This window comes from Myripristis murdjan, chromosome 21, assembly GCF_902150065.1.
Source record: "Myripristis murdjan chromosome 21, fMyrMur1.1, whole genome shotgun sequence".
Lineage (NCBI taxonomy): Eukaryota > Metazoa > Chordata > Actinopteri > Holocentriformes > Holocentridae > Myripristis > Myripristis murdjan.
The window spans coordinates 3,775,305-3,790,000 of NC_044000.1; the positions used below are offsets into that span (position 1 = coordinate 3,775,305).

Consider the following 14,696-nt stretch of genomic DNA (forward strand, 5'->3'; position numbering starts at 1 on the left):
TTTTCTTTGCTTGCAGTTTATTTTTTCATGTACATTTTTAGCCATTTAAAGGCAGAAATGTACCATGGACTGGTTGTGCTGGGTCAGCTGCCCAAAACAATTTCATTTGTCATTTCAATGAAACGCTTCATGAAACAAAACTAAATTCCTATTCATTTATGACGTGAAGATTTTCTATCAGCAGCTTCAGTCCTTTTCTTATCAGCCTTTACTTTCATATGGCTGACCTGCTTATTTTTTAATATTCTCTGTGATTACAGTGGTAAATTTATGAGGAAAAATTCACAAATTTATGAGAAAAAAAGCCAAAGTGCATTTTCTTCCACGGTCAAGGAACCACATCACTTCACTTTGCTGAATCTGATTCTAAACTGAAAAACTTTTTTCCTCATAAAATGTCTTCTCTCATAAATTTACAACTTCAATCTCGGAGAATATCTGAGTTTGTTTTCTTGTGATATTTACGACTTTAATCTTGGAACCTCTGAGGTATCTTTCTTGGAATATTGCCTTGGATCCATAATTTTTTCTGCCATCTTTCAGTAAGAGTTGACTCATGTTGAAAGGCAAAAGCAAGCACACACACACACAAGAAAAATAAAAACACACGCACAAAGCCACAAAATCATGTCATTTGCACACTGCACATGAGCTTACACATGCACAGTTTGACCATAAAACACTCGTGAGCTTCATTGTCAACAGAACAAACCTGAAACGTGACTGCAGAGGTCATGGGGCAAAAATGGATCATTGCCATTTTTGTATTTATTTAGTGCTGCAGATACTTTCTGAATCCAAAATATGTTGCAAAAGCCAATATTGCCTATGCACAAGCCTGCCAATGTGGTTTTTGATCAATATTTCTATTTTGATCCTCTCTATAGAAATATCAATCAAAACGCATAGAAATGGACTCAGTGAAACCAAGCAGTCTGTGGACAGGCTTTTTAAAAAAAGTTGTTATTTCACAACCTGAACAAAGTTCACTTTACTTCTTCTTTTTCTTACTGTTCTTTCTTTCTTTCTTTCTTTCTTTCTTTCTTTCTTTCTTTCTTTCTTACTTAGTTACTTTCTTGCCTTTTTAAAGTTTTTTGTAATTTTGTTTTCTTGTAATCTAATCAAACACACTTCATGCAGTCCTCTCAGCTTCAAGTCTTTTCTGTCAACCTGGTATTTCTTTTTCTTTTTCAGATTATTCTTTCATGCATTTTTAAACAAATTTTTTGGTAATTTTGTAGAAATTTTCTTGCATTTAATTGCATGTGTAAATTCTATCAACCTGGTTAATAGAAATGAATACTACCAGCCATTTATGTTTTTACAAACAAACTCTTGATGCAGAACACTCAGCTAAAGTATTTTCTGTCAACCTGGTATTTCTTTTTCTTTTTCTTTTCTCATTGTTATTAGTGTTTTTCTTGCTTTTTTAAACAATTTTTTAGAAAATATTTTTGGGGTAGTTTTCTTGTCATTTACTGCTTGTGTAAGTTCTATGAGCCTGGTTGACAGAGGTGAATACTGCCAGAGTTTGATGTTTTTGCAGACAAACTGTCTATGCAGAACAACAGCACTCAGCTTGAAGTGTTTCCTCACCCAGGCATTTCAGTGTGGTCACCTTCCCTGAGCTGCACTGACTCTTACTGAGGACACAGAGGAGATGCAGCCACAGTCAGAGGGAGAGAAACCCAGCAAACACACACAAGCACTAGACGGTAAGAAGTCAACGCCAGTCACTTTGACACAGCAGTGCCGCAGAGGACTGAGGCATTCATGGACTAGTTTAGGATTTGTCTCTACAGAATCTCTGCAAACAAAAAACAAAAACATCTTCGACTTTTGACACACCTTGAAAGCTAAACAACAGAGCAAAGTGAAGCCAAATGATGCTGGTGGACAACGCAGGGAGATGGAAAGCCTGCACTGTATATTTCCATGTGTCACACACAATTTAAAGTTAGTTTACATAGCTTTTCACTCATTCACATGGGGATTTGCCTTTACCTGTGGATGGTGGTGTTGTGGATCTTAATGATCTGTGACCCAGTCTGACTCAGGTGGATGGACACCAGGTTGTGCTGGAAGTCCTGCTCGATGGAGGACAGAGGGAGGGACTGCGACTCCACGTACCTAGAATGAACACACATCATAATGTTAATGCTGTGCTGATTTGAACCTGAGGCTGTTTGAAAAATATGAGCTCTGAGACTGATTTGTGGCTGGACCACTGATTGTTTTCTTTTTAACAATATAGTTATTAGCATCCTATTACGTTACTGTTACAGCACCACGCTGGAACTCAGTGAGCTCTTTAGAACGAGCCGTTCTTTCACTAATGTTTGTAAAGGCAGACTGCATGGCTAGCTGCTGGATTTTATCCACCTGTGGTGATGGGACTGAATGAAACGGCAGAATTGAATGATGAAGAGGTGTGGAACAATACTTTTGTCCATAGAGTGTATAACTTGGCTGTGGTTAAACCTATAGCCGGTGGATGAAAACTTATATTTTCGCTGTTCCAAACACTTTCTGCACAGGAGGCCATGGATCACCTGGAGTATCCCAGCTGTTTGCAGGCGGAGAAGCCCAGGACGTTGTTCCAGTCCTCTGAACACACCGTCCTCCACGTTCCTCCACTGAGAACCTGCAGCACCGAGCTCTTCCCACTCAGACGCACTGACACACACACACACACACACAAATACACACACAGTCAGAGCTGGAAGTGAGAAGTGGATTTTCAAGGCCTTAAAGGTACCACATGAGCCTTGTGTCACTGACGGTGTGGGTCTGAAACCTGAATGAAAGGACAGACTAAAAACATTGAACAGATGTTTGTATTTGATGTAGTTAACTTTGCAGTTAGACAGTTTAGTTTTTTGTTCAATCAATCAGTATCAATCAGACTTTCTTTATACAGCATTTTTCATACAAATGTAACACAAAGTGCTTCACATAATAAAACAACAGAACAATACCACCCCCACCGAAAAAAGTGCAATAACAACAGGAAGTGAAGCAGGATGAAGACCAATAAGAAAATAGATAAAACTCAAAATAGCAAAAATAAAAGTGGGAATAAAATGATTAAGGTATGAAAAAAGAGAAAACAAACAAACAAGAAATAATAAAAAATAAATTAATAAAAACAAACAGTAGATAAAAAGTAAAAAGTGGTTAAGAGCGCAAACTCATAGAGAAGCCATGTTTGGAGCACCAGAAAATAAAAGGTAAGGTATTAAATAACGGTACGGAGTTCTTGTGGTCTACTTAGTTTTTGTTTACAGTAACTAAAGTGGCTTAATAGCACTGAACAATAATAACAATATTGGATTATCCAAATTGGGATAATCCAAATTAAAATGTGCGATGTCACACCACAGCCTGGCAGGAAAGCATGATTTGTTTCATACAGGCCTCAGCAAAATTCACATGATCATCATTTCAATACTTAAAGACTTCTTCCAGTGAATTATGCAACACACACAGGATCTGTCACAGGAGCATTTTCCCATATTGTTCAGCTCTAGTTGATTTTATCAATTACATGGTGAAAACAACAACCTGCATCATAGCAGGAGTGATACCTGATTTACTAATTGTCAGTGTCCTCTCAGTGAATCACTGTGTGCGTGTGTGTGTGTGTGTGTGTGTGTGTGTGTGTGCCCGTCTCACCACAGCTGAGTTCGTCTTCTCCATGTTCACAGTCCACCGCTCCGTCACACTGGGCCGAGCTGCTGATGCAGCGAGAAGACGAGCCACAGTGAAACTTCCCCATGCAGCTAAGAGCCACTGCAGAGGGGCAGACAGGCAGACAGACAGGCAGACAGATAGACAGACGGACAGAAAGAGAGACACACGTTGCTTTCAGATTCAGATTTCAGATACCTCTTTGGTTTATCTGTCACAGATTTGCATTTAAACTGAACCACTATTCTGTTCTGTCCTGTTACATTACACTTTACATTACACATTACACTTTTACATTACACAATTCAGACAGCTCTTTCTGTGGTCACTGTAGACATACATTATGTCACCATATCGCTGTATTTCTACAGTGACCACATCCCGCTCAGTGTTTGGTTAGATAACATCTCATCTCTGTCATCTACTATTCACAGTGAACCACTCTACACCATGTGACACCCATCACCAGGCAGCAGCATTCGCACAAGGCGGACCCCACTTTTCTCACCACTTCCTGGAATTTCTTACGCATGCAGAGGCCCACATTGTATAACAGGATAGGGCCGCATCAAATATTGATGGAGCCGCGGCGGTCCAAGGTACAGTGACTTCATTATTTGAAAAACGGATGGGCTTCACGCAGCGCCCAGCCGCTCACCTCCAAGGCCGATGCCGAGAGCGAGAATGACCACCAGGACGAGGCAGGAGCCAATCAGCAGCTCCATCCGGCGGGCTAGCAGTCTGCCCCTCCATGTCTTCTCCTCCAAGTCGTCCTCTGTTGACACAAAAGGGTTCATGAACTCTATAGAATATAGGTAGAAGACAGTCAAACACAAATAAGCAGCGAGGCACATTTTCAGTGAAGACCTGTATTCCTTCAGCGTTTTCATGTTAAAATATTCCAAATCAATATCGGTGACCCTAGAGGTTTTATTCTTGGCAGGGTGGGAAAAGCTACAGAAATTGCATTTTAAAAAAAGAAATTGTTTGTGTTTTTTGTACATTACTTGTAGAGAGAAACATGAAATGCAAGGCAGAGAGACAGGATGACATGTCTGAGCTGGACTCCAACCTGAACCTGGGCCACTGACTAAGACTTAACCCTATAAAGCCTGAACTATGAAAGAATTGGCAGAAAAATTCCAATTTTTTGAAACTGAACCCTTTATTTAGTCCTATAACAAAATACATAAAAAAAAAAGAAATTCAAAAAATATGTTATTACACGACCTTTCTGGTGTATGATATGTGATATGTACTTGAAGTGCCAATGGTATGGTCCAGGGTGAACAGGAGAAGTGTTCAAAGGTATACAACAGTATTTTGGTCAAGTACTGATTAAACTGAAAACGTAAAACGGAATTGAAAATGTGTATCATATATGATACGAATGGCTTTATAGGGTTAAAACAAACAAAACAAAACATTCTCCAGCACACGGCTTCTTCATGGACAGTTTTTTGGCAAAAAGTCACCCTGCCAGGTTAGAGATCTTCAGTTGAAACAAATTTGACCAGGCGCCTCTCACTTCCCTGGAACACAGAAAGTAAGAGGTGAGAATGAGTTTGGCCTGAGTGCAGACTGCAGTTTGTTTTGTAACGCTAGAATCTGCAAGCATGAGTAGCCTCTGAAGATCAGATGTAACATCCCATGTCGTCTAGCTGTACACCCTTGTGTTTCGGAGTTGCTTCCTGTAGATGGTTCAGATTATGTTCTCACTCCCAACAAACTCAGCCACGGTTCTGTTGGAAGACATCCAAGATTCAGATTTTAACACGTTTGCTCTTTTGTTTTCTTTTTTCCCAGTTTTGTGGGAATGCACAACTAAACTAAACCCTGTGATTACTGGTGAAGCAGTCATTTAACATCTCCTCACGAGACCCGCCTGACGTTTACAAGTGAAAGCCAACGAAAGCCGAAAAGGTTGCCAGAGAAATGTCTGGCAATGTCAGTGCTTGTGGAAAGTATTTTCAAAGGGACATGAAGTTAAAAACAACAAAGAGGCTGAGGGCCTATAACACACAGGTAGTGTCATCAGATAATCTGATCCCCACCGGTGTTGAGGACAATATTATCTTTGTCCGCTGCTGCAGAAATGTGTGGTGCCAACAACATGAGCAGGGTTCGTGTCTCTCACCAGTCATAAAGGGCTGCACCTTGGTGATTGGCATGGCGGGACTGGGTGCAGCTGGGATCTGGGGCTCTTCGGGTTTGGCAGGATCGTCTTCTGGTTCCTGGTTGGCGTTGAAGCTGCCCAGGGGGCTCACGTTCACCGTGGTGGGGGTGTCCACTTCGGGGAGGTCTTCCTCTGTCACAGAGACCACCTCTATCCTGGAGGGGTCCGGCTGTTCCGGCGCCTCTGCCCCTGCCTCCGGCCCCTAGGTGTAAATAGCTTTTCCAGTTATTGCTACACAACAAAATATTTGGGATGAGATGATGAAAAGAGCTATTGATTTCTTTTAAAAGAGCACTTAAACATACAATGAGTGCATGTGTTTCAAGGGTTGATCTTAAGTGTTAAAGCCTTGCAGAGTTGGATTTGCCTTGTGTATTTCTCATGCTAAATCCTGGCCCATAGTGAGTATACACCTACCCTGCATTCCAAATCGCATATTTAAACTTTTTACTTTTAGTATGTACTGCAGCTGCCCTTACAAAGTATGTAGTTTAGTTTAGTATATGTGTGCTAATTCTTTTTTTCCCCTACTAAATAGTATGGTAGTATGAGTATTGGAACACAGGGCTAGTGTTCAAAATGTTAGTGCTTATTGGTGGTTTCCTATGGTGGGCGGGGCCGGACAACAAAGGAAGGGAAGTGTCTAATAGAAGTGAATGTTTGGAGTGTGAAGAGAGAAACCAGGGAGCATGGAGAGGAGACTTGATTGATAACTGTTGAATCAAACTGGTGGCTCTTACTTTGAAGAGTCAAGTCATGAAAGGAAGAAAAGTTTAAATGAACTGAGCAAACTGTACAGCAAAAGCTGCATTCACAGAATCCTGATGGATATTCTCTTTACCATTCCATTTTTGCATTTCGAAAGGGGAATTTTGCTTGTGGATGTTGATGGAAAGGATTTTTGAGTTTTTCATGGACAAATGAGTTCATATGGACATTTAAAATTGAATACCATAAGTGGAAGCTGACAAGACAGATTCACTGAATCTGCTTATTGGAAGCAATTCTTTTGATTTATTGAGTTTTTGGGGAGTAAACATTTAATTTAGTATTTTATCCTAACGCCAACAGAAAGAAATAGCAGCAGTATCTTGATGTCTTGGTGAGTAGGCTTTGGGAAAAGGACTGATTGTTACAACAAGAGCTGCAGTATTTCAGAAACCTGAAAGAAACAAGCACAACTGGGTTGTTGCTCCTCTACATGGTTGATGTATCCTGCATCCTGCTGTCGTGTCGTATTATGAAATATATCTTGTCCAACTTTTCAATAAGCATGCATTTTTTGTTGTGGCTGTTATTTTATTATGATTACTTTTATTATTTATTTTCAAATGTGTGTTCAAATAGGCTACATAATGCAAGTAATCATTCAAATCATCAAAAGGCCAACAGCTTAAACCCTTGTGAGCTGGAAAAATCATGTAAGATTATTTGAATCAAAATGATTTGGTAACAGGGTTGAAATTAGAGTAACAGGGCACACAAACTAACAGGTGTGATTGGATACATTATTTTTGATTAAAGATCATGCTACAAATGCATTAAATGAATACACAGGACCACAGGAATGCTCTGTATCCCTGTCTGAATCATAGTTGATGCCAAAATTGTTATGGATTTGCAGATGAGATGCTGCTCTCCAGCTCACTGTGGGACAGTCAGTGACTGTCATATCAAAAATACGTATGAACTGATCAATGTTTTAGAAAGCTGATGCTGTAATGTTCACATTTAATTTTCAGACGCTGGCCAGAGTATTGCATACCTCTCTTGTGATAGTGGTGTGCAAGAACTCTGTTCAAATCAATAATTTTTTCATGTCTATTAAGCTAATGTAAATGACCTGCACATAATTTCAACACAGCTGAGTTCATTCTGACTTAATAATCCCTTAATATGCTTAGGCTACCTGCTGGCAATAAAAAAGGCCATTTATATTCTGAATGATACACTTTCAAAACATGTAAATTATGCTAAATTATGCATACATATTTAATTTTACTAGATGATAGACTTTACCTTCTGAGTGAACTGAAGGAGATGCAACCCTGTTACTGCTGATGTTGCTGATAAAACATTGTCTTAACAAGCTTACAAGACACATATGCCTGTAATAACTAAATCATACCAAAACAAGTACACTGAAAACTTATTTAAACTGACAGAATTGATTACCAAGCTGGCCTGGGGGGTGCTCCAAAGCTATTTGGTATTTTAAATCATATCATCATTAAATCATCATCGCATTTTGTCTCAGGGCAAGTGTATATTTTTGTATTTCACGCGTGGATTGTTTGAAGTTTCATTGGACAGAAATTCTGGAATGTCCCTTAAATGTGACATGACTCCGTCGACCACATGGACCGTGAGAAACGCAGGTGCCACACAGACAGGCAGGGCGGGCAGAAAATCACTGGCCGTTTGATCAGACCTGGAGATGCACATCGCAGCGTTTCGATACATGTATTGATCAGAATCAGGATCTCGCATCATGTCCTGCTCACGACTGACTGACACACACACACACACACACACACACACACACAAAACAAACAAATAATGCGGCGTGCACGCGCAAATTCGGCCCCGGTCTGCATTTCACCAGGATCTACTGTATGACCTTTTATTAGGATAACACTGATATTGCACTTTACTTTTAATCTATTTAACTTATTCTATTTTTAGCATTTTCATTGTCTATTTTACTCTTTGTCTTATTCTGAAGTGTGTTTATTTATTTATGATGCTGCTGTCATGCTGGAGCTGCTAAACCGTGTTTCACACCGTGTTTGACAATACATTTCTATTCTATTCTAGCAAAATGTTCCCACACTGCTGGCACCATCCTAGAAGCCCTTGGCTTGGCCTGAACCTCCACTCACCTGTACTGCGGAGGCGAGAGAGCTGCGCTCAGAGCGTGTGTACGAGACACTGGGCCCGGGGCGAGAAGGGGCGGGGCTTCAAGCATGCGCGCGTGACGTCACATGTATTGACAGGGAAAAAAAGCATATAATGAAGCGCTGTACCTGCTGAATGGTGCCCGCTTCTAAACCTCATTAAGTGACATACTGACAACCATGGCCACTTGTGACCAAAACCTGCAGCTGCTTGAAGAGCTGCTCTCAGCGCTTGATGATCACATGGCCTCGCTGGCCAGTGCCAAGGCTGAGAACAGCATCATCCACCAAGAGCTGGAAGGAATAGGAGAGGGCCTTCACAAATTAACCAACAGCACTTCTAAACCCCAAGTCTCCTCACAGCAGGAGCACAGTGTTTCTCTGAAAAACCCTGTCCTCCGCACACAGGAGCTGGCCCACCAGCCTGATGCGAAGAGCGACATGACAGAGAAGCACTGCCGTACAACAGAGGAGCAGGAAAGTATGCTGGAGGCCCGCAAGGTCGAGAACAGCAACCTCTGTGAAAAACCAGCACACCTGAATGTGTTGCGTGGTGAAAAAGATGCAGTTGTTCAGCAGCTTGAAATCGAGCTCTGTGCGCTGCAGAAGGAAAACCTCTGCAAAGAAGAGATGGCCTCTGAGGTCAAGGATTCTGCACCAAACCAAAAAATGGAGGCAGTCACTGACCTTGAGAAGAGCCAGCCGGAGCAGAAGGAATGCGAGGCAGAGCAGACGCCTCAACAAGAAACAGAAACTAAAACCAGCAAAAAGAAAAACAAAGGTAAAAAGAAGAAACAACAGGAAGTAATGGTCAAGGAATGTGAGGCAGAGCAGACACCTCAACAAGAAACAGAGACTAAAACAAACCAAAACAAAGGTGAAAAGAAAGAACAAGAGGAAGTAATGGTCAAGGAATGCGAGGCAGAGCAGACACCTCAACAAGAGACAGAGACTAAAACAAGCAAAAAGAAAAACAAAGGTAAAAAGAAGAAACAACAGGAAGTGATGGTCCAGGAATGCGAGGCAGAGCAGACGCCTGAACCAGAGACAGAAACTAAAACAAACAAGAAGAAAAACAAAGGTAAAAAGAAGAAACAACAGGAAGTGATGGTCCAGGAATGCGAGGCAGAGCAGACGCCTGAACCAGAGACAGAAACTAAAACAAGCAAGAAGAAAAACAAGAAAAACAAAAAGAAAAAGAAGGCAAAGAGGGGGAAGCATTCCACAGAGCACGAGGCCAGTGAGACGGACAGCAGAGACCAAGCCGCTGACTCTGGAGCCCATGATGACCAAGAGGCTGGACAAAAAGCCAGGAAGAGAAAGTCCTGGTTTCAGAGATTCATCCGCTTCCTGACACCTGCCTGCCTCAGAAAGAGCGAGGAGCAATGAGCAGGACAACATGCACTGCAAATCCCAGCATCCTCACTCAACCTTGTTTTTTACTTTTCAATCTGCATGCACTCAAAATAATAATAATAATTAAAAAAAATTAAAATTAAAAAAAAAAAAATCCCCTGTGGTATCTCTGAAATAATGCACATGTCTGTATTGTTAAAATTTTATTGCAGGAGTGATTGCTAAGCAGCACTAAAGTCAGCACAGCATTTCACGCATCTGGAAAGAGCGTGTTGGTTTGAACATATGTAGCAATTGTGTGGTTTTTGCAATTTATATGCAGCAATGTTTAGTTGTCACCACAGGGACTCTCCAGTACTGTGCAACTTAACAATGTACATTTGCATATTCTAACACCAACTTCACAATATATTTCTGTGTGTGTGTGTGTGTGTGTGTGTGTGTGTGTGTGTATAAACACACACACAAACGTTTACATATACATGCATACATACGTACACACAACCACATATATATGTTTTTGCTGTTACCATTATGTTTTTATTGAAAAATAATATTTAATTGTTCCCTAAACACTAAGTAAATGATTAGAATCCCACTATAGTAGCTGTGAAGTACGTAGCTCCTAATAATTGAATTAAGAAAATTACGATGAATTTCAAAGGTTTTTGGAAAAAATATCTAGACCAAGATTCAAGATTCAAGAACTTTATTTGCCATTTGTGCATACACACATAGGAACTCTTGTTTGGTCATTCAGAGAGTCAAGTTAAAAAAAAACAAAACAAAACAAAACAGAAAGGTCTGGAAAGATCTGGTGTGTATCCAAAGTTAAAACTTTACTGTTTTTCAGTGGTGGTTCTAGACCAGTTTTACTGAGGGGGCCTGGCTGTGGGCAGGGGTTTTGTCAGAGGGGCACATTCAATCTGGGGCAAAAAAGACAACGATTCAAAATTATATCTGATTTTTTTTTTCTTTCATAAAACTGGTGATTAACCATTGTAACCAAACTGAATGGTTCAAAATATCACATTTGAGACACAAGAATAAAAAACAAACAATGGAAACATCCTTTTTTTTCAGTGTAACCTTAGTACAGACAAACTCCTCACTTAGTACAAACTCCTGCTTCTACAATCTTTATCAGGCAGTTTCATCAACATCATCATCACAGGAAAGCGTCACTGTGGCTGTCTCTCTGTGTGCAGAGCTGTGGGACACCAGACTATAATCTTACCGGGATCTCATTAAAAAAAGCCCAGTCATGGAGAGAGATATCCAATAATTTGGGAATACCAGGTGTGTTTAAAAACTGGCCAAGATATATGATGTTTTTGCTTTCCACAATAGGCGAGATTTTTTTTCTTTTTTTCTGCAATCAAAGACCAATATTGTTGTTAACTGAAGCAAATGATTTACTACACGGGCCGAAGGTGTATGGAATCTAGATGAGTGACATCATGAGATATGCACTAGCCTACTCTTGCAAAGACAATGCAGTATAGTCATACATTTATTATAAAATTCCATGTGAAGTCACACACACAAAAGGTAACAGGTGAAATCAGATGATATGAGAAAAAATGTTACAGGGGCACTGGCCCCTGTTGGCCCCTCCCCAGAACCTCCACTGCTGTTTTTGTCCATAACATAGTTGACCAACTAATCAGTTAACATCTCTGTTTTTAAATACATATCTGAAATCAGTTTGAGCTTGAGATTGGAAATGGCTTAAAACATAACATTTCAGGGGTACTTTTCAAGGAAAAAAATAAATATATTGGCAAAAATTAACAAAATTTACAAACTCAAAAAGTCCCACAATTATATATTGACCCATAGGTTTTTGTGATTGTGTGTGTATTCACACACACACACACACACACACACACACACACACACACACACACACACACAAACACATATGTGTGTGTGTGTGTGTGTGTATGCGTATATGTAAACATAAAAAACAAGACACTAGAGATCTGTAGGTCTGAAGTGATCTCACATGACGTGGAGCAGCCACATCGATAGTGAGAAACGCAGGTGCCAGACAGACAGGGTGGGCAGAAAATCACTGGCCATTTGATCAGGCCTGGGGTCTGTACCATAAAGCTGGATTTGGGCTTAGTGAGGTAACTTCAGGGTTAACCCTGGGTTTTCTGTACCATAAAGGTGGTTTACTTTTTATCGGGGTACGTTGCCGTGGTAACATATGCTGAACATCGAACCTGCTCAGGAGCAGGTTAAGTTCAGGATAAGAGCTCAGCAGGTATTAAAGCCCCACCCATTGACCAATCAATTCTCTTGGAAAATGGCCCGCCCATTTGATGAGAACCCAGTGGATCTAGGTGCACAATTTGTGCACCTTTATTTCCAAGTTAGGCTGAGTATTTTTTTCTGAATTTAATTCAGAGGGTTAAATAAAAGTCTGATAAAATACACAGCAGCCTCTAGGCTCCTTTAGACATTAGATTTACATTAGTTTGCTCATATTTAGTATTTAGGGTGTCTGCCCTGAAAAGTCTACATGAGAGTTGATGCCAAATGTTTTACAGTCTTTAAGTGACAGTGAAATAATATTTTAACCAGCAGAATAAACACGAGGTGCCAGATGCTTTCTAAAATGATATATCAGAATCAGTTGAATCAAAGTGACGATTCTGACGAAACTCAAACTGAGGGTTTGAGTTTCTCTGCAGGAGTGTATGGCTGAGTGACAGCTTGGCAAAAAATGACTTGTGGTGTGTTTGTGTGTGTGTGTGTGTGTGTGTGTGTGTGTGTGTGTGTGTGTGTGTGTGTGTGTGACGTCACAAAGAAAGCCGTCTGTCGGCTACACCTGCAGCGCTGTGAACGGCGGTGACGTCACCCGCTACTCCCGATGTCAAACTGCAGCAAAAGCTTCGCTGCGTTTAAGGTTTAGAAATGCCTGGGAAAATGTAGCTTCTGTGGACGCTACCGCGCTATTTTATCAGTAAATAATTTCACCACTTCAGAGCTATTTGATTCAGAAAACAGCGACGTTACGGCCACGCTACTGACAAATGTAGTTAAACGTTAACGCCACTACAGCCTACTACACGGCCACTATACTGTGCGTGTGTGTGTGTGTGTGTGTGTGTGTGTGTGTGTGTGTGTGTGTGTGTGTGTGTGTGTGTGTGTGTGTGTGTATACAGTATACGGACACAATCACAAACACCTATGGGTCAATATATAATTGCAGGACTTTTTGAGTTTGTACGTTTCTGGTAAAAAAGTTAATTTTTGCCAATATATTTATTTAAAAGTACCCCTGAAATGTTATGTTTTTAGTAATTCCCAAGCTCAAGCTCATAGTGATTTCAGATATTTATTTAAAAACAGAGATGTTAACTGATTAGTTGGTCAACTATGTTACAGACAAAAACAGTAAAGTTTTAACTTTGGATACACAACAGATATTAAAAAAATGCATTATTCCTGGAAGAATGAGCCCATTTACCTATATGTTTAATTGTAATCCCCAATTAATAAAGAGAATTACCTAATTAAAATTCTAACCCCTTATTTCAGAGAATGCATTTAATGTTTTATAGACTTATGTGCCTTTCCGTTTTTTTTTTTTTTTTTTTTTAACTTGACTCTCTGAATGACCAAACAAGAGTTCCTATGTGTGTATGCACAAATGGCAAATAAAGTTCTTGAATCTTGAATCTTGGTCTAGATATTTTTTCCAAAAACCTTTGAAATTCATCGTAATTTTCTTAATTCAATTATTAGGAGCTACGTACTTCACAGCTACTATAGTAGGATTCTAATCACTTCCCTAAACACTTTACTTAGTGTTTAGGGAACAATTAAATATTATTTTTCAATAAAAACATAATGGTAACAGCAAAAACATATATATGTGGTTGTGTGTACGTATGTATGCATGTATATGTAAACGTTTGTGTGTGTGTTTATACACACACACACACACACACACACACACACACAGAAATATATTGTGAAGTTGGTGTTAGAATATGCAAATGTACATTGTTAAGTTGCACAGTACTGGAGAGTCCCTGTGGTGACAACTAAACATTGCTGCATATAAATTGCAAAAACCACACAATTGCTACATATGTTCAAACCAACACGCTCTTTCCAGATGCGTGAAATGCTGTGCTGACTTTAGTGCTGCTTAGCAATCACTCCTGCAATAAAATTTTAACAATACAGACATGTGCATTATTTCAGAGATACCACAGGGGATTTTTTTTTTTTTTAATTTTTAATTTTTTTAAATTATTATTATTATTTTGAGTGCATGCAGATTGAAAAGTAAAAAACAAGGTTGAGTGAGGATGCTGGGATTTGCAGTGCATGTTGTCCTGCTCATTGCTCCTCGCTCTTTCTGAGGCAGGCAGGTGTCAGGAAGCGGATGAATCTCTGAAACCAGGACTTTCTCTTCCTGGCTTTTTGTCCAGCCTCTTTGTCATCACTGGCTCCAGAGTCAGCGGCTTGGTCTCTGCTGTCCGTCTCACTGGCCTCGTGCTCTGTGGAATGCTTCCCCCTCTTTGCCTTCTTTTTCTTTTTGTTTTTCTTGTTTT

General features: G+C 40.1%; 1 protein-coding gene across 1 annotated transcript in view; it reads right to left on the reverse strand.

Annotated features, from left to right (window-relative positions):
• tmprss3a (transmembrane serine protease 3a) overlaps positions 1-14,696 on the reverse strand; it is a 27,818-nt gene that overhangs the window by 9,615 nt on the left and 3,507 nt on the right. The window contains exons 2-7 of the mRNA XM_030080553.1: positions 5,828-6,068; positions 4,349-4,465; positions 3,676-3,792; positions 2,553-2,676; positions 2,005-2,130; positions 1,597-1,643 (exon numbers count right to left, since the gene is read on the reverse strand). Of these exons, the coding sequence (XP_029936413.1) occupies positions 1,597-1,643; positions 2,005-2,130; positions 2,553-2,676; positions 3,676-3,792; positions 4,349-4,465; positions 5,828-6,068 (772 nt within the window). The remainder of the gene's footprint in view (positions 1-1,596; positions 1,644-2,004; positions 2,131-2,552; positions 2,677-3,675; positions 3,793-4,348; positions 4,466-5,827; positions 6,069-14,696) is intronic.